This window comes from Stomoxys calcitrans, chromosome 2 (genome assembly GCF_963082655.1).
Source record: "Stomoxys calcitrans chromosome 2, idStoCalc2.1, whole genome shotgun sequence".
NCBI lineage: Eukaryota > Metazoa > Arthropoda > Insecta > Diptera > Muscidae > Stomoxys > Stomoxys calcitrans.
In genome coordinates this window covers 230,553,675-230,575,235 of record NC_081553.1, presented here as the reverse complement: position 1 = coordinate 230,575,235, position 21,561 = coordinate 230,553,675, and the positions used below count along the sequence as shown (strand labels likewise).

The window sequence follows — 21,561 nt, the reverse complement described above, 5'->3', positions numbered from 1 at the left end:
AAAATTAGAAATAATAAACTGTCGACAAATATTTTTATGGAAATAGAATCAAAAAATAATAAAAACAAAATTTTACCAAAATATTCACCTAAGCAATATTATATTCAAAAAAGGCCATTGCAGGAAAAAGGTCATACGAAGGCACAAGTCTTTAAAAAGAGACAAAATTCCCCATTTAATCACATAACGGTGACACTGATGTTGTGTATAGCTTCACAGTAAGATTCGTTGTTTTAGCCCTTCTTACATGGATTGATGGGAATGATCAAAACAGGACCAAATCTTGAACGGTAACGCTGATAAGGTACATAGCTCCACAGTAAGTTTTATAATTCATTCCTTCAACTATTTCGAGTACCGTACACCTAGATTAAATTTTTTCTTAACCGCCTCATGTCTATCTATTCTCTTCATTTGACTTCATAGGGCTAATTTTTTCGCTTTCAACGTAAATCGGATCATTTAGTTATATTTGCGCTTTATGCTGCACCAAATACGGAAAAAATTTCTATAATATCCACAGAGATGAAGTTCATTCAGTACGATTGGATATACCGAATTTTTTCTTAATAATTATTTTGTCTAAAATAAAAGTAACTATTTAATAACCCTTTTTGCTCATTATATTGCATCATTATATTGCACATTAGGGCACTTTGTATAATTACCATAAGAATATGAAACCTATAAATGTTGATTGTTACGAGAACTAAAATCACAGTACCAAGACATTTCGCAAATATCATAGTTCAGCAATCAGAACAGGATGACAACAAAACTCGTTATCTTAATTCTGGCCACCATAGGGATTGCACTGGGAGGCTTTCGTAAGTAAGACAGGAAAATTAAATAAAAAAGGAAGTAATGTGTGAGAGTAAAAAGAAAGTTAGAAAAAAATCATTACAAAGGATAACAAAAATGTTGTTAAGTGAAATATTCAAAAGAAGAATCCTCTATGCCTGGACATCAGAATGGTCTAAACTAGTTAATTGTGTGAAAGCTGTGCACTCCTAATATATCGACAATATTTAGCAAAATTTTATAAAAAGTGAAAAAAATTTAATAAAAATGTTCCATAATCCTTGGTTATTAAAAATCAAATCATAAAGAGAACAAGACCAAAGTTGCACAAAAATTAATGAGATGTAATCCAAACAAAACAATTAAAAAGGCGTTAAGTTCGGCCGGGCCGAACTTTGGATACCCACCACCTCGGGTATATATGTAAACCATCTTTCATCAAAATTCGGTGAAAATTTCATATCTTATGTCCCATATCAGTTATACCCAAATATGTTCCGATTTGGACCATATACTAATAAATACATTAGTTATATGTAAAAATAAACCGATCTGAACTATATACGATACGGATGTCGAAAAGTCCAACATAAGTCATTGTGTCAAATTTCAGTGAAATCGGATTATAAATGCGCCTTTTATGGGGCCAAGACTTTAAATCGAGATATCGGTCTACATGGCAGCTATATCCAAATCTGGACCGATTTGAGCCAAGTTGCATAAAAATGTCGAAGAGCCTAACACAAAGCACAGTCCCAAATTTCAGCGACATCGGACAATAAATGTTTCTTTTATGGGCCCAAAACCTTAAATCGAGAGATCGGTCTTTATGGCAGCTATATTCAAATCTGGACCGATCTGGGCAAAATTAAGGAAGGACGTCGAAGAGCCTAACCAAACTCACTGTCTCAAATTTCTCGGACAATAAATGCGTCTTTTATGGCCCCAAAACCTAAAACCTAGATATCGGTCTATACGGCAGCTATATCTAAATCTGGACCTATATGTGCGATATTGCAGAAGTATGTCAAGGGGATTAACTTAACTCACTGTCTCAAATTTCGACGACATCAGACAATAAATGAGCATTTTATAGGCCCAAAACCACAAATCACGAAATCGGTCTATATGACAGCTATATCCAAACCTGAACCGATCTGGACCAAATTGAAGAAATATGTCGAAGTGCCCAACACAACTCACTATCTCAAATTTCAGCACAATCGGATAATAACTGTGCCTTTTATGGGCCTAACACCATAAATCGGAGGACCGATCTATATGGCAGCTATATCCAAATCTGAACCGATCTAAGCCAAATTAACGATTAATGTCGATGGGCCTCACACAACTCACTGTCCCAAATTTCAGCGAAATCGGATAGTAAATGTGGCTTTTATGGGCCTTAGACCCTAAATCGGAGAATCGGTCTATATAGCAGCTATATCCAAATCTGGACCGATCTGAGCCAAATTGACGAAGGATGTCGAAGGGCCTAACACAAGTCACTGCTCCAAATTTCAGCGAAATCGGATAATAAATGTGGCTTTTATGGGCCTTAGACCCTAAATCGGCGGATCGGTCTATATGGGGGCTATATCAAGATATAGTCCGATATAGCCCATCTTCGAACTTAACCTGCTTATGGACAAAAAAAGAATCTGTGCAAAATTTCAGCTCAATATCTCTATTTTTAAAGACTGTTGTGTGATTTCAACAGACAGACGGACGGACATGTCTAGATCGTCTTAGATTTTTACGCTGATCAAGAATATATATACTTTATAGAGTCGGAAATGGATATTTCGATGTGTTGCAAACGGAATGACAAAATGAATATACCCCCATCCTTCGGTGGTGGGTATAAAAATGTGGAAATTATTAAGTAATTAAAAATTTGAAAGGCTTAATGATTCAAGGAACGATTTATAAAACACAGCATTAGCAATTTGCATATAAATTTTGTGAAGAAAACCAAAAATAACTGATCTTGAACGCACAGACAACAAAAGAACTATGAAAACCATAAATAATTCCACCAGGATCGCTCAAGAGCAATTGGAATCCATAAATCAGGGTTCCAATAAAATGTTATATTTATGGTGAGAACCATAATAAATGTAATTATCCCATTTTTTCCAATAGTTGTAAACTGCAATGTGGGACTTTAAGCAACACAGAGATATATATACAAATAATGGAAGAGGATTAGGGAGTATGTGAAGAGCACAGAACAAACTGATTGCTGCCTTAGATGTATGCCCTAATGGCATGGAAGGGGTAAAATCTCGTACATTCCTTTTCAATCCAATCTAAACTACTCCCGTTGGAACAACCCGATCACCCAAGAAACTAATACACAATCTGTTTAGAAAAATTAATTTAAAGTCGAATATCTTCCAATAAGCCAAGTAAATTCTATAGATTCGTTACAGTCTCTGCCTCTAACCAAAATTGAAACTTCAATGGGGCAGTATGTTATCAGCTTTTGCATGTACGACACAGTCAGAACACTCCAAAGAATATTGGAGTGAATCCAGTAGTTTACCAAGGCAAGCATTTCTAATATCTCTATTATAAGAATCTCATTTTAGGATAAATACAAAAAACGATAAGCAAATGCGCTGCATTGAAAAGTTGTATTGCAATAAAGTAGCATATTCATTGGGAGTTGACAGAAGATGTAACCATCTCAAGGCATCTCAAGACAGCTTAAGGCAAGTTTGTGTACTTTGACAACTATTATTCAACGTATATTCCCAAAATACATATTCTCAAACCCGATAAAATACGAGTAGAAGCACATTGGGACGAAAAGTCAATTTTGGCCTTTTTGACTTATTTTTGCAAAAAGGCGACTACCAAAAAATTAGACTTTTGCTAAAGGTATACGTTTCGACTTTTTATCAATAATTAGCAAATTTTTCTAAATTATATACCCCCCTAAGTTTTTATAGACGTTTGCTATCAAGATATAATCATTTCTTTGTTGTTTCATAAAGGGAAGGTTTTAAGAAGAGTTGTAAATGAAAATTGGAGCATTTTTATATCAAAATAACCCCGCTATATTATAGGCAATATGACTTATTGCAAAAGTTTCCACATTCTCGTCTTTAGATGAAATGCTACAAATGTTCTATAGTACTCTAAGATACTATGTATCAGAAACTGTTCCAAAGAGAGTACCCGTTACGAATGTTGGTCCTCCGTGGAATACTCCTGCGTTGTCGAGATTAAAAGTACATAACAAAGATGAAGAAAGAGCTGATGTCGAATCCTAAATCCTTTTATGGTTTTATTAACAATAAACGTCGATGTACTGGTTTCCCAAAGAGTTTGCAATTTGAACAAGTTGCAGCGGATGATGATATTGGAAACTCAAATATCTTTACAACACTTTTTAGAACCACTTATTCCACCAAATCGCACGCGGACACTTCTTGATATCCCTATCCGATTTCTGAATTCTCATCCATACACATAGTTGTCCATAGTTTTTTTATTTCTACCGCGTTTGAAAGTCTGCCTCAAAAGTATGCATCACTTTTTAGAACCACTTATTCCACCAAATCGCACGCGGACACTTCTTGATATCCCTATCCGATTTCTTAATTCTCATCCATACACATAGTTGTCCATAGTTTTGTTATTTCTACCGCGTTTGAAAGTCTGCCTCAAAAGTATGCCAGCTCCTGGGCCAGATGGAATCCCAGCATGCATACTGAAACATTGTGTGGAAAATCTCGCTCTTCCTCTTTGCATATTCTTCAACAAATCTTTATATTCTGGGTATTTCCTGAAATGTGGAAGGAGTCTGACATTGTTCCTTTATTTAAGTCGCGTAAGAGAACTGACGTTTCCAATTATAGAGGTATCGCAAAGCTTAATGCTATACCAACATTATTTGAGAAACTTGTAACAGATTCAGTATCATTCCAAATATCGTATACTTTATCAAAATACCAGCATGGTTTTCGAAAACATCGCTCGATATTAACGAATATTATTGAGCTCATTATGGTTGTGATCGATGGACTTATTACAAAAGTTTCCACAATCTCTTGGTTAACCGCCGCTAACAAAATTTTCTGATGTTCCCGCCATGATAGAAATCCAGGCTCTCAGCGCCATTGGCAGAGATGCTAACCTCCGCCCTTTGGTGGCCTCTGAGACAGAGGCATCCTTGGGCATTTTGTCCACTAGCACGTTAATTTTAAAAAGGTTTGTTCTCGTTGAATGTCGCACAATTTGAGAATCGTTAAAAAAACGGCTCGTGTCGATCAGGGCGAAGTAATGTTGAAAAAATATACGGTTACAAGATCGTAACAAGTGGCGAATAATGGATATATGCGTTAAGCTCGAAACACCAAAAATCTACCGTGTGGGTCTTCGTAGAAGAGCCAAGTCCAACGAGTCCAAGTTGTTCATGGATGAATCATTTGGAGACAAATGGTCGCCAGTTTCTTCAGCAAAACTGGTCATGTGGCGACTGTTCCGCTTGAGTCAATTCTGAGTGCTACACCATAATTTGATTGCCTGAAATTCGAAAAACGAACAAAAGAAGACGAAACATTGTTCACCAAGACAATGCAAGCTCTCATGCAACGGCTCCAACCAGCACCTTTTTGACCGCCTAAAATGTCGAATTGATGGGTCATCTGTGGTACAGCTTGGCACCCCATGCCTTCTTCTTATTTCCCACATATTAAAAAATATGCGTGCCCACGGCATTCGTCGCCTGAAGATGCTGTTCAAGCGCTCAATAACCTTGTTATGAAGGTGTCTCAATCAGAGTGGAAAAAGTGCTTCGGCAATTGGTTTAAGTGCAAAAAAAAGTGTATAAATCATGCTGGTTTGCAATGGGCCCAGAAGTGAAATGTATATGGAAGGTAAATGTAAAACTCAACTGATTTCTACGAAATACTAGTAATGTCGAGAGTCATAAGAATATCCTTCCTGCCAAATCGGCTAACAATCGGCCGACGAACATGTATATTGGGGCCAACATTCCTGTAACATTCCTTTTTTAATTATTAACATAAATAATCGAAAAAAATTTGATTTAAATTATTTTCAATGGTTTTTTTCTTCATTAAGAGGTGGAATTATCAATAACTGTTTGGTACTAAAAGCAATAACGGTCTGGTCCTAAAACCAATAACAGATTGGTAATAATGCTAGTACCAAACGATACAAATCATTTTATGTTTCATTCATACCATCCGGTATTACTTTTGTACCATGCGGTGTTATCAATTCTGTATGACAACGAAATAAGCACGTTTGGTATCAACTTTTCTCTGGGTGTATACATATTAATGGGTATATCTCTCTTCCTTTTGGGTGTTACCGTTTCACAGTAGTGGTGTAGCGTAAGGTTACGTATCTGTCTGCCAAGTTCTAATTTTTTTTATTCTTTATAATTTCAGCGGATGATCCTAAGCCCTGTAAATATGGTGATGCAGAGTGTATTGGTAAACTTTTCGAGTATTTTGTTAGCCAAAAACCTAAGGGTGAGTATAAAAAATTTTATTATTTCACTACATTTGCATTTTTAACATGAAACAAAACATCAGTATTTGAAATCCTATTCAAAACACTTATTCTAAACAGGGTTTGAATTGCTGACCTCAATGCAAAAACAACTATTCAAGCAATTCAAACCCTGATTAAGACACCTTAAACCCAAAGATTAAGACACCTTACAAATATACAGTATTTAATTAAATCATTTTGTACCCCATGGTACAAAAAACTTGTACCCCATGGTACAAGTTTTTTGAATGAAGTATATTGGAGCTATAGCAAGTTGTGGATCGTACTTGCCAACGCAGTTAGAATTCACAACAAATACCACGTTCAAAATTTCAGCCAAATCGAATAGTAATTGCGCCATAGATAGATGTTGGCTGGTAGAATTTAACTTTTCTCTTACTATGCCATAAGAAAAGATTAAATAACAAGATCCAACATTTCATTCAGAGGGCATGCTTCTACCATTGCACTGCTCACTGATTAGTGAATGGGAGGAAGCATGTAATCTTTTGGTGGCATAACAGTCTGACGAGGCCCCTGGCAAAGGCCGAAATCGCGATCATTACAGCCCGCCCCTTCATATATTTAACACACCACAAATGTTGAGACTCTTTAAAGAGTTTTTGTTGTTTTGTTTTGAAGCAAGAAATAAAAAAGCATTGGTCTAAGCTGGTTCAAGCAACAACAAAATGAAATTATTCACAAAACTTTGTGAGACCTTAAAATAGGTTTATTTGACAATTCTATAAAGGAAATATATCAAGTCAAATAAACCTATTTCAAATCTACCTTACGTTTTGTAAACAAGACCGAAAATATCAAACTCTATGTCACTACATTTTTCAGGTGATGACAGTATCGGATTGACCTCCATCGACCCTTTGCCAGTAAAAAAAATCCCAGTGAGTGTCGGATCTGATAGCCCCGTCAATATTGATTTGTCTATTTACGATGGAAAATCAGTTGATATAGCGACTTTAAAATTTATCAAAATGAAGTAAGTATTTGACACCTTCCACCAATATCAGAAAATGTCCTGAAAGAATTTATGAGAAAACAAAAACAACAATAATACATTTGCCAATAAAAATTGCATTATTATCATTACTTTTGTAATTGTTGTCATTCCACTAGTTTGGAACAATACATGGCTTAAAGAATTTAGAACATTTTCTTTTCATCACCTGATTTTATGACACATATTTACGTATCTGTTTATTATTTCTAGGGGATTTGGCAAGGATATTGCAGTAAATCATGAAATTGTAAGCAAATCAGAAACCCTCACCACTACCGGCCATTATAATCTTACCGGAAAAGTTCTACTTTTACCCATTTCCGGAAGTGATACATGCAACATCACATTGAGTAAGTTGAGACGTGTACTTAAAAATTAATAATTTGTGAACAAATCTTTTAACACAAAAATTCGTAGTAAAACCAACACTTACATTCGGATGGACTGGAGTTCCTTATGAAAAGGATGGGGAAACCTATATGAAACTCGACAAATTTTATCTTCATTTGGAACCACAAGAAGTTATTGTGAACTTCAACAATCTCTACAATGACAAAGCTTTGTCCGATAATATGAATCACATCTTAAATGAAAACATGAAAGATCTCTATCCCGAGATGGCGGAACACGTCGACAAAGGCTTTAGTAACATTGTTCGTAAAGTGCTTATGAGAGTTTTTGCCAAATATCCTTATAATAAGTTTTTCATGAATTAAATGAGTTCAATTGAAATCAATGATTCATAAAATGTTTAAGAAGTTTAACAGCTAAAATGTTTAGGGGAATAATAAGATATGTATTAATGGAAATAAAAATATCCAAAACCATTTGAAATTAAAGAAATTTAAATAAATTGGGTATTTGGGCAGATTATACTTGGTTACACATCATTTAAAAGGTTTATACATTATTAAAGAGGTTACTAGTAATCCTGATTACTAATGGATGAAGTAAGATGGAAGGTATATTAAATTCCATCATCTATTTTAGAACATCACATTTAAAATATACTACATAGATCCATATACGAAAACAAATTAAAAATGATGGAATGATGATTTTAATCAAAAGACTTTGGCAAAACGAAGAAAATAGTAAAACTTCGAAAAAACGGTGCTAACTTTAAATTCAAATACATATACATGTTTGGGAAATATAATTTGTGAAGTAAAATGAGATGTACATACATTATCAGTTTACCTCACAAAATACTTTTTCAAAATGAAAATCTATAAGGGCTCTCCCAATTTTAAGGGGGCTTGTTTTTCTAACTAATGTACAATATCGTAATTTTCGTACATTAAATTTCCTAACCATCATGGATACTTAGAAAACTAGTAAAGATTGGGTTAAAACAAGTAAAAGCGTGCTAAGTTCGGTCGGGCCGAATCTTGGATCATGGATCGCATATGTCGAGTTCTTTTCCCGGTGTCTCTTTTTAGGCAAACAAAGGAAAGAAAAGGATAAAAGAAAATAATTGCTAAGCTATTGAAGCTATATCAAGTTATGGTCCGATTCGGACCATAATGGAATGAATGTTGGAGACCACAGTAGAAGTCATTGTGTAAAATTTCAGCCAAATCGAATAAGCATTTCGCCCTTTAGGGGCTCAAAAAGTAAAATAGGGATTGTTTTATAGGGGAGCTGTATAAAGTTATAGGCCGATTTAGACCATATTTAAAACGTAAGTTGAAGGTCATGGGAGAAGCCGTTGCACAAAATTTCACCTAAATAATTGCGGCCTATAGAGGCTCAAGAAGTCAAGTTCCCAGATCGGTTCATATGACAGCTATATCAAAACATGGACCGATATCGTCCGTTTACAATCCCAACCGACCTACATCTATAAGAAGCATTTGTGCAAAACTTTAAGCGGCTAGCTTTACTCCTTCGAAAGTTAGCGTGCTTTCGACAGACAGACGGACGGACGGACATGGCTAGATCGACATTAAATGTCATGACGATCAAGAATATATATACTTTATGGGGTCTGAGACGACGAGTTTCAAACAGAATGACGAAATTAGTATAACCCCATCTTATGGTGGAGGGTATAAAAAGAGTGCGGATATTAATCCACCCCATGATACTATGGATATACACCTAAGCCAGGAATCGGCTTGTTGTGCGCTCTAAAAACAAAAAAGTAACATCGAAAAAAAAAATTTTAGTTCAGCAATTCCATGCTACTTACAAAATCCCTAATTGTGTTCCATGTCACGCCCCTAAGTTGGTTCTTGTCTGGTATAGTGTCTCCACCTAAGTGCCGGTATATGTTAGCCTCGAAAGCCGTGTTATGGAATACGAAATGCTCCAACGTCTCATCATCCCTACCGCATGCCCTACACCTGCTATCACTTGCCGCACCGATTTTGTATAAGTGAGATCGTAGTCCTATGTGTCTTGTTATGATACCAATAGCTATACTGACCTCCTTCTTGCTCTCTCAGTAATAGCCTCGTCTTCTCACGATCTGGATCTCCCCATAGGATTTTCGTCGTTCTAACGACCGTTTCGGTGTGCCACAGGGTTACAAGCGCATTCGTCGCCCACGCCCTTAACTCGTACTGCGTCGACCCGAAAGGGTTCAGGTAAACCCAATTTATTGACGGCAGTCCTTTGGCCTTCACTGTCAAATTGTCTGATTTTTCATTTCCAGTTACTTCGGTATGGCTCGGCATCCAAACGATTAGGATCGCGCCACCTTCAGAGAAGGCGTTAATCTCCTTCTTACATTCCATAACTGTTCGTAATCTTACCTTCCTGGTTGTTATTGCCTGTTTACTGTCCGTAAAGATGTTCATACTAGATGTCCTTGCGTTAACACCATACCACATCACGCATTCCGTGATCGCCCGGATCTTCGCCTGCAGTAAAGTATTATGGTCAGACAGTCTAAAACAGATTCCAGTCCCTGGATTCTCAATGTAGACTTCCAGGTTACTCCGTTCTCAAGCTTTCATCCATCCGTGTAACATGATCTTCCAGATGACAATTCGGGGGTTCCGTCGAAGACTGTGCCGCTGGCAGCAGTGCATCGTACTCGACCAAGTGTAGTCTCTAAAAGATTCATGTATTTAATGCCAAAAAGCAAAAATGTTTATCTAAACACGGAAAAGCGGGCTAAGTTCAGCCGAGCGAATTTTGGGAACCCACCACCATAGATTCCGCTAAAAATTTATACAAAATAAATTTTGTTAAATGGCACAATTTTATTCTGCATACCAAACTTCTGCTAAGCCTGCAAAAATTAAAGCTTCTAGGAAACCAAACATGGATGATCGAGAGACCGGTTTATATGGGAGCTATATAAGGCCATAGACCGATTCGGACCGTACAAAAATTGCGGTTTCCAGGGGTTCAAGAAGTCAAGAGATCGGTTTATATGGGAGCTATATTCAAATCTCCTTTAGGCCACCGTAGCGCAGAGGTTACCATGTCCGCATATGACGCTGAACGTTCGAATCCTGGCGAGACCATCAGAAAAAATGTTCAGCGGTGGTTTTCCCCTCCTAATGCTGGCAACATTTGTAAGGTACTATGCCATGTAAAACTTCTCTCCAAAGAGGTGTTGCTTAAGCTTGAATCGGACTGCACTCATTGATATGTGAGAAGTTTGCCCCTGTTCCTTAGTGGAATGCTGATGGGCAAATTTGCATTTGCATATTCAAATCTGAACCGATATGGCCCATTTGCAATCCCCAACGAACCTACATCAATAGTAAGTATCTGTGCAAAATTTCTAGCGGCAAGCTTTACGTGTTCGACCGCTCTCGTGATTTCGACAGACGGAAGGAAGGATGGACGGATTGACATAGCTTAATCGACTCAGAACATCGAGACGATATATATACTGTATGGGGTGTGAGACGAATATTTCCATGTGTTACAAACGGATTGACTAGATTTGTATACCCCTATCCTATGGTGGAGGGTATAAAAACGTGCTAAGTTCTACCGTGCCAACAAAGATATATTAATCATCATATTCTATTATAACTTCACTACCATATCCATAGTTAAATCTAAACAGGGGCTGGTCTCGATCGTAATTTTTTTCAGGTCCCGAGAACTCATACATATGTAACAGTTTCAGCGAAATCAGGCAATAAATCAGACCCTACAGCGGCATATCGGTCTATATGGCAGCTATATCTAAATATATTCTGATCTGAACCATATATAGGTGGGTTGTTAAGAGGCAATTCACTGCTTAAAATTTCAGCGAAATCAGGTAATATATAAAGCTTTTATGGGCTTCGGACACTTAATCGGCAGATCGGTCTATATGGCAGCTATATCCAAATATGGTTCGACTTGGCCTGTTCAAAAACTTAACCTGCGTGTAGCAAAAAGAGCCATCTGTTCCAAATTTTGGCTCAATATATAAATTTTTGAATGCTGTAGAGTGATTACAACAGACGGACAGACAGACACACTGACATCATTAAATCGTCTTAGAATTTAACGGCGATCCGAAATATATATACTTTGTTGGATCGAAAACTGGATTTTTCGATATGTTGAATGACTAAAGGAGTCACACTATTCAACCATTTTACCTTTTTACTTCTTAAGCTTGATTAAAGTTCTAAAGCTTGATTTTTTTCTTGGGTTGTACTGACTGTAATGATTTATAGCAATGGCAAGAATTATTGCACATTAAAGTAAATTATCTGTGAATAATTTGCATAAGCAACATAGAACTTGGAACTTAGTACTTAGTAATGGTACAATCAGAGGATTATAGTGCAACTGAAATGAAGAGTTCAATTATGTAGTCTGAGATAATATCTAAGGTTTGTTCAATGGCCTGATGTATGCAAACAAGTTTTTAAAACAGATATATAGTCATTAATAATTTAGAAGCTTCAGTTTCCTGCAACATAGAACATGGCCAATGGTCAAAAAGTATTAAAAAGAAACCCTATATTAACAATGAGATCCGGGACGAAAGGCGATCTATTTGCAATTTGCTACTTGAACGAAAAATTTAAAGCGATAGCTAAAAGTAGAAATTCGCTCACTTCTAATTTTATTCGAATTGGGACTTCAGCTACAGGTTTTAACAAATAGAAAAATTAAAATTTTGGTCGTATTATATTAAAAGGCGGATTGTAGAGCGTTAGGCAATTTGTATTTAATAGCTTCCTCTATACTCAACACGACCAAAAAATATGTTTTTGAAATTTTCATGTTTTCCATTTAAACTTGAATCTGAATTGATATGTGAGAAGCTTGCCCCTGTTCTTTAAAATAATAACCGAACATATACTGGGTAAAAACAGTCTACTTCATTTTTCAATGTCAAATGGGGACCGAACCACCAGAAAATTATTTCCTACCAAAATTTAATAAAAATCCTATCAAATGTTCTGCAAGCGAAAAATGCTTCATATGTTACGTCGTTATATTCATAGACGATCTAGACATGTCCGTCCGTCTGTTTGTTGAAATTACTCTACAGCCTCAAGTTCTAAAATGGCCTATATCTTGATATAGCACTCTTTATACCGATCTTCCGATAAGAATTCTTGAGTCCATAAAGTGGTATATTTGCCCCCATTTCAATGAAAACCTGTGCCAAGTTTGGATAAAGCGATCTTCCGATTTAAGTTTTTGATCCAAGAAAAGCACTTTTACTACCCATTTTCGCCCTTACAGTGAATTGCATGGACCCCTCAACATCTGAGTATGGACCAGATCTGACAATATTTGTATACAGCTGTCTCATAGCCCTGTTTTTCTATTGAATGCATTGAACGCGCATTGAAGTCAATCTAGGAAGATAATGAAAACCTACCAATTCTGGTAGGAACCTATCAAACTCATTGTACTTATCATTTTACCAACCCATACTTTATTTAAGACATTGTCTTTTGTATGGGTTTTATCATAATAAAAATACAAGCACAAATACAAAACGGCAACTCTGCTAACCACTACCTTAAACCCGAACATGGGGTTATGTAACTAGTGGAACGCCCCACTCCAAAATCTCTCTGAGTCGGCATGTAACCCGAGGTCATAAGGGGCTCAAATGAGAGGTATTCAGAAGCATTGTACGAATCTGATATCCAAGAAGGTCAATGACTTCTTGGATAATAGCATAGAAATCAATCCAAAATCAAGCTCTATAACACACTCACCTTACAGTTTTGTCAGTAGTAGGAGTTGTACAATAGTATTTTCACCTAGGACCTTTAAATAGGAATGCCAAAACAAAAGACTAAAACTTCAATGGAAGCAAGGCATCGCGGTACTTGATGTTCAATCTGAAAAGGAAAAGGGAAGAAACCACAAACGATTGGCTAATAAAAATATTTTGTAATACCCCTCTGATCAATAAAGTAGCTACAAAATAAAGGTATAAAAAACTGGGCAACAAATTAAATCAGTGAGATTATTGCTAACTGCTTTACATGAAAGATTGAGGCTAATTTATGCGTAACAAACTCCAATTAAATATGATAGAACAAAGGGTATTAAAAAATAAAATATATATATTATTAAATAAAATAAAACTAAATAAAGTAAAATCAAATCGGATACAATAAAAAATAAAATAAATAAAATATCATAAAACAAAATAAAATAGGACAAATAAAAACAAAAAACAACTAAAATGAAATAAAATAAGATAAAATAGAATAGAATAAAATAAAGTAAAATAAAATAAAATAAAATAAAATCGAATATAATAAAATAATGAAATAAATTAAATTAAAATATCATAAAACTTATAAATTAATTTAACGTCTTGCCAATATGTATCCACATGCTTTTTTTTTGGCCCATAAAAGTAGCATTTATTGTCCGATTTTGCCAAAATATGGGACAACTCACTGTTGTGTTAGGACCTTCAACATTATTTTTCAATTTGACTTAGATCGATCTAGATTTCGATATAGCTGCCATATAGACCGATCTCTCGATTTAAGGTTTTGGGCCCATAAAAGACGCATTTATTGTCCAATTGCACCGAAATTTGGGACAGTGAGTTCTGTTAGGGCTTTCGACATCCTTCTTCAATTTGGCCCAGATCGTTTCAGATTTGGATATAGCTGCACATTTATAATCCGATTTCACTCAAATTTGACACAGTGACTTATGTTAGGCTTTTCGACATCTGTGTCGTATATGGTTCAGATCGGTCTATGTTTGGATATGTTCTACAAAATTAAATAATGACTTGTACTTATTAGACCACTCAATATCCGTGTCGAATTTGGTCCGAAATCGGACCATATTTCGATAATGCTGCTATAGGGGGATTAATTAAGCATTTTTCACCGGATTATGACGAAATGTGGTTTACATATACACCCAAAGTGGTGGGTATCCAAAAATAACGCCTTTTACTCGTTAATTTTAAAATAGATTGTGCATATTGAAAATGATGCCAAGTTCAATTTAGTATTGTAATATAATTCTAACTCAAATGTTTACCAATTATAAGCCGATCTAAGTTGGTAATTCAAACTCTTTCAGACTATTTGGATTATTTCGATGTTATGACACATAATTATATTAAAAGCCTTCCATGTTGCTTTAATGATTTTTGTACGTACCTACCTCTCCGAGTTCACCATCCACCCATCACTTATTAAATACTCACTCTCTCTACCTGCTGAGGAACAGGTGGATAAATTGTGTGCCCCATGACATAAATATAAGGGAGAAAGTGACATAAGGCACACAACAGGGGGGCATTTTATCACCACTCCTATGGGTGAACGCCAAAAAGGACCTATTATGGATGCTGACTGAGGAGGGATTTGAACTGCTAACCGGATAGAAAACATGGAAGGAAAGGAAGTGGTTTCCGATCGGATACCTGAGAAGACACTTGACGTCGAGTGCGAGTGCGAGGACCTGCTGCTAGGGGCACAGCCTTCGATTAACGTATACCTAGTTTTGCCATCTGGAAGATCATGTTACACGGATGGATCAAAGCTTGAGAACAGGGTGGGCCTGGGGGTCTACCCAGGGACTGAGATCTGTTTTAGACTGCCTGACCATAATATGGTCCTGCAGGCGGATATCCGGTTAATCACGGAATGCGTGAGTTGGTGTGATGTTAACGTGAGGAAGTCGAGTATGAACATCTTTAAGGACAGTAAACGGGCAATAACTACCAGGATGGTAAGATCACGAACAGTCTTGGATTATAAGAAGGAGATTAACGACTTCTCTGAGGATGGCATGATCCGCATCGTTTGGGTGCCGAGCCATAGCGGAGTAACTAGAAATGAGAAAGTAAACGATTTGGCAGAGAAGGCCGTAAAAAACTTGGTTTACCCGAAGCCATCCGAGTCGACGCAGTCCGAGTTAAGGGCGTGAGCAACAAATGCGCAAGTAACCCTTTGGAAAAGCGAAATGGTCAGTAGGACGACGAAAATCCTATGGGAAGTCCGGATTTTGAGAGGAAGCAAGCAGGAGGTCAGTAAAGCGTTTGGTAACTTACAGGTCACATAGAACTACGAGCTCACTTATGTAAAATCGGTCCGGCAAGTGATAGCATGCGGGAAAGGTGATGAGACGTTGGTGCATTTTCTATATCATTGCCCGGTTTTCGCATCTATCGGATACCGGCAAGACATAAACCAACTTAGGGGCGTGGCATGGAAAACAATTAAGGATTTTGTAAGTAACGCGGAATTCTTAACTTAGATTTTCTTTTTTGAGGTAACTTCTTTAGTTCTTTTAGTATTTAGAGCGCACAACAAGCCGATTAATGGCTTTGGTGTATCTCCATAGTGGCATGGGCGGATTAATATGTGCACCTTCTTTCAACCTAACCTTGCAGGGTCGGATATGGATATTTCGACGAGTTGCTAACAGAATGACAAAGTTAATAAACCCCCCAGCTTTCGGGGGTATATATTCATTTATATTAAAAAAAAATTTTCATTTATTTGTTTCAACTAAAATAAGGTACAATGCATTTTAAACATTGATTTGAAAATCTTTCATTATTTTACCTCAAATAAAATCCAATATTTTTTTACAACCATAATCGATCAATAAATTTGAGCAGTGCAATTATACAGTACTTATTTAATAACCCTCTAAATAAATGAATTCACGCGTTAAAAAGGTCAATAATTTCCGTTGACTTCTTAAATGTAGTAAATGTTACATTGTCACTGCAAAAATATGTGGAGAAAACTATAAATCGTGGTCACTGTGAACCTTTAGACAACAGTTCATTACAGCTTTGTCAATAGTTCGTACATAAATACAGATTTCAGAATAGGATGACAATAAAAGTGATTGTTATACTCCACGTCATAATAGGCGCTGTGCTTGGAGCCTTTCGTAAGTCAAACGATTGAAGAAAAAAAAATTAACTGCAGGACTTGGTTATTCCAATTGGAAAAGAAAGGAAAAGAAAGTCCTAGAAAAGATCGAAACTTATTCAAGGAGAATACAAAATTATTTTCAAGTGCGAATTTATTATCATATAACAAATTGCCTGAATTCCTAGTAAATACAACTATTATTGGATGTGACTATGCGATGTGAGATTCGGGCCGGTAATGCGCTTTTAATTAATCTTGTTCTTGAGATATGTGCTCAGAAAGTTTGGTGAACAAAAATAAGTTAAATTAACTGAAAGCATTACCTCTATTTCAGCGGATGATCCCAAACCCTGTAAATATGGTGACGCAGATTGTTTTGGTAAACTTTTCGAGTATTTTGTTAGCGAAAAACATAATGGTGAGTATTGAAAATTCCGTATTTTAATATTTAACTCTCTCTCTCGGTATACTTTACAAATCTAACAAAGCATTATCATAATTGGAAATACTATTTATCGGGACATCCATTGCGATCTATCGGACAAATTTAACTTCTATGCACTATTTATTAGGTATTGATAATTACTAATAATTGTCTAATGCTATGTTCAGAGCAAAGCTGTTTTGAGCAAATGACTCGTTTTCCCTTTATAATGCTCTGAAAACGACTCGTTATTCGTTTACAATTTATAAGGTCAAAATGACTCGTTTGGCACAAAAACGAGTCATTCAAAGCATGTGAGTCTAAATAAATGCCAAAATTGTTCTAAATAAACACAGCCCTGGATAATGTCAAAAATTAAAAATCGAATTTTTTCCAAAAAAAAAATTTATAGAATAAACAAAATTTTACAGATAAAGCAAGAACAAATTTATCTTAACAATAGTGCATCATAACATTTATGTTGAAGTGTGAAAAAATGCAATTTCCAAAACATCTCAACTAGTCTGAATAGTTGAGATATTTTTTTCAAAACGACATAAGCAAAACCACGCAATGTAGACATAGTATAACCTTACAAAAAGTTTGCGATGTTCAGTATCAAACACTTAAGGCCTGGTTATGCTCTCGTAAATGTAGTATAAATATAAAACAAATGTATCGTTAATGTGAAGAGACAATTATGCTTATTACAAAACGTAGCATTTGACGTTTCTAACAAAACAATTTTTTTTAACAAAAAAGACTGAAAGGGGAGGGGAGAGTCTGACGTCGGAGAACTTCAGGCATAACTCAAGTGCAGATCGGATAAGACGTCCCTACATGCAGTGATGTAGGGATGTTGAGTCGTTTCTCCAACTGAGTGAGTACGCGATGGCGTGCTTCGTGAATATTGAGAGGACATTTAAGAACGAGGATATGGGTCGACAGTCACCGCTCTGAGTCGCACTGGAAGACAAAATACGGCCAAGGTTCCCTTCTGGGCACTATGGATGCGGTGGGCAGACTGAGAAGTGTTTTAGAAGACAGGGACTGGATTGGGGCTATGCTATGTAAATCCCTGGGAAGGGATTTACAGTTTTCGAAATCAGTTGTTGTTGCTGTCTGTCCTCGTCAAGCTCCAAAAGTGAGCAAGCTCGAGTGAACGCTGCGGCCATTGGTTATTGAAAGACGACAAAAGATCGCCTTCTCATATCGAGAATCACAGGCACTTAGTATTTAAGCAAGAGCCGTTGCCGTCCTGCCTCTCACTGATACTCTCCACTCGATACCGCTGATTGTCCGATTGCGACTGCAATTGCAGTTACTCCGTATTCGAAGCATTCCATTATCCGCATGAACATGCTCGGTAGCTCTCAGCTGAGCTTCTCGTAATGACATGAACACGAAATAAATTGGAGCTCAGAGTTTCAACTGATGTAGTGCTAATAATCAACACGTGCCGTGTCGACATCAGTATGTGTATAAAGCGGCCGTGGGTTCTGCTACAGCTAGATCGAAGTCCGTGGCGGAGTACGCGGAATCATGGATTAGCGGATACGACAACGCTGTATTGGTGCTTACCCCCTACTCTCTTCTAGTAATTTCTTGTTAGCACATATTTCTCACTTTTTCATTTACTTTTCACAACAAGTCTGACTGGCCAGCTTTTCATAGTGGGCTACCCATTCAATCTAAATTATAATAGGGAATTCATAGAATAGGAGAATAGCAGTTTTCCAAACATAAACTTTCAGTTTTGAAATTTCTTCGAACTTCAAATTTTATCAGCTGACACGAAAACGGAACGTAAAATTTTTGGTAATCGTGTGTCCTGAAGACTTATGTTCGAAACTGTACAAAGCTTGTGCGAAAATCTCTACTTGCAAACTTTAGTTGCATCAGACAGTGACCTGTCAGAACGAAAACGGTAAGAGAGAATTCCGTTCTAGCTAATGTCGCCGTCAGCTAACAGAGACCTTTGGTCTCTGTGTGTTCTAAGTCGAATACAATGGAGCTATGCGAAGAGGTTAAAACCTCCAACCTTAACTTGTTAACTTCATCAAAGTGAATGACCTTTTTAACTAAATGTCAGACCACACTATTCACGAACTTCCACAACATCCGATATGCACCAGTCTTGATTCAGTACAAATGCCTATCTTTAATTAACAAAACACGCTGATATATGTATACACTATTTTCTTTTAGGTGATGACAGTATCGGTTTGACATCCATTGACCCTTTGCCAATAAAAAAGATACCAGTAAGTGTCGGCTCTGATAGTCCCGTCAATGTTGATTTGGTAGTGTACGATGGAAAAGCTGAAGGAGTAAAGACCTTAAAGTTTGTTAAAATGAAGTAAGTATTTTCTGCACATACGAAAAATGTCTGCGTATCTGAAAACCATAAAAAAGTCGTATGTAAAGATTAATTTGGATAATTTTCTTATCATCAACTGTTTTTACTACACATTTTTATTTGCAATATTACTTTCTAGGGGATTTGGCAAGGATATTGCAGTAAATCATGAAATTGTTTGTCAATCCGAAAGCCTCGTCACCACAGGCCATTATAATGTTACCGGAAAAGTTCTACTTCTACCCGTTTCCGGGCATGACATGTGCAACATTACATTGCGTAAGTTATGAATAGAATTTGAATTTTTATACATTATATCAATAACATTCTGAAAGAATATTTTTGTTAACTCTTTAATATTCAACAACCACTAACATTCCTCACGAATATTTTTGTTAACACTTTAAAAGTAAAAAATTTATTGTTTTGTATTATTTTGCTTAAAAATCCGTTATGCTAAATACTTTTAAAATTTGATGTGAATTATTTTTGTTTTATATTTTATGTTAACAAAAAATAATAGTAAAACCAACAGCAACACTCGGATGGACAGGAGTCCCTTATGAAAAGGATGGTGAAACCTACATGAAACCCGACAAATTTTATCTTCATCTGGAACCACAAGGTGTTATAGTGAATTTCAACAACCTCTACAACGACAAAGCTTTGTCCGATAATATGAACAAAATCTTAAACGAAAACATAAAAGAAATCTACCCCGAGATTGCGAATTTTGTCGACAAAGGCTTTGCTTCCATTGTTCGTAAAGTGATTACAAAAATTTTTGCAACATATCCCTATGAAAAGTTTTTCATTAATTAAAAAAAATATCAATAATTAGAAATTGATACAAAACTTGTAAATAGAAATTAGAACAAAAATAAATAAAAAAAATATAGTTTTGCTTTCTAATTAATTGAGACAATTGAGTTTTCTTGAGCCTCTTAGGTGTTCAACATTTTTAAATTCTCCTTATTGGTTTTAAAAATAAAGAATTTTAAACAGGCTAGGTGTAACAGTCTAATGTCTCTCGTAATATTTAGCTTACGTTATATTACATATTGCTGTGTCACGATGCTAGATTTGATATCGGGTGCAAATTAAAATACAGGGTATAAAATCCAAACGCTTGACTTTATAAGCAAATGCTTTAATATTCACCTGAATGATTTTGCAACTACCGCAAATACAAACTAATCATACAAACAGACTGCGCAGCAACTCAAACCATTGAGGTTAGTGTTAACTGCTTTAGAATGAAAAGATTAAGCTCTAATTAAATATGAAGTAACAAGTAAAAATGCATTAAGCTCGGCCGGACCGAACATTGGATACCCACCACCAAATGCGTCATTTATGCATTGGTTTAATATAATAATATTAAGTCTAACACAGCCTATTATGGCTATATTATGCAAATATAAACCGATATCGAAAAAAGAATACGTGAAGCTGAAGAATCTTGTGACAGCGTTTTAGAACGGAATCGTTGGCTATATCATTTTAGAAGAGAAGAGACAAAAATTTCGGCTTGTAAGGGCACAAGAAGTCAAATAGGGAGATCGGTTTATATGGGAGCTATACTAGGTTATAGACTAATTTGAATTTTACTTGGTACAGTTATTGAAAGTCGTAACAGAATACCACATCCAAAATTTCAGCCAAATCGGACAAAAATTGCAGCTTGTAAGGGCTCAAGAAGTCAAACCGGGAGATCGGTTTATATGGGAGCTATATCAAGTTATATACCGATTTGAACCGTACTTGGCACAGTTGTTGAAATTCATAACAGAACGCTATCTGCAAAATTTTAGCCACAAATGTCGGCTACCAGGGGCTCAAGAAGTAAAATCGGAAAAACGGTTTATATGGGAACTATATCAGCTTATATACCGATTTGGACCGTATTTGTCACAGTTCTTGAAAGTTATAACAGAACATTATGTATAAAATTTTAGCCAAATTGGGCAAAAATTTCGGTTTACAGGGGCTCAAGAAGTCAAATCAGGAGATCGGTTTATATGCGAGCTATTTCCTAATCAGAACCTATATGGCCCATCAATCAATTAATCCCATGGCAGCCGGTTGTACGTATCTATACTTGATGGGAATAAATATT

At 36.1% G+C, this 21,561-nt stretch overlaps 3 protein-coding genes across 5 annotated transcripts in view; 2 read left to right on the top strand and 1 right to left on the bottom strand.

Moving 5' to 3' along the window:
- LOC106091280 (circadian clock-controlled protein daywake) overlaps positions 1-21,561 on the bottom strand; it is a 758,551-nt gene that overhangs the window by 222,425 nt on the left and 514,565 nt on the right. Inside the window, exon 3 of one of the 3 annotated variants that reach the window (XM_013257950.2) lies at positions 13,509-13,629. The exons of the other annotated variants lie outside the window; for them this stretch is intronic. The gene's annotated coding sequence lies outside the window, so the exon portion shown is untranslated. The remainder of the gene's footprint in view (positions 1-13,508; positions 13,630-21,561) is intronic. 3 annotated transcript variants of the gene reach the window in all.
- LOC106091785 (protein takeout-like) lies at positions 700-8,188 on the top strand. Its single transcript, XM_013258482.2, has 5 exons — positions 700-827; positions 6,231-6,314; positions 7,183-7,333; positions 7,565-7,704; positions 7,772-8,188. Exons 1-5 carry the CDS (start codon positions 767-769, stop codon positions 8,068-8,070), a joined length of 735 nt encoding a protein of 244 aa, XP_013113936.1. The 5' UTR covers positions 700-766; the 3' UTR covers positions 8,071-8,188.
- Positions 16,574-20,358, top strand: LOC106092013 (protein takeout-like). The gene is made up of 5 exons (XM_013258776.2): positions 16,574-16,675; positions 16,994-17,077; positions 19,292-19,442; positions 19,582-19,721; positions 19,966-20,358. Exons 1-5 carry the CDS (start codon positions 16,615-16,617, stop codon positions 20,262-20,264), a joined length of 735 nt encoding a protein of 244 aa, XP_013114230.1. The 5' UTR covers positions 16,574-16,614; the 3' UTR covers positions 20,265-20,358.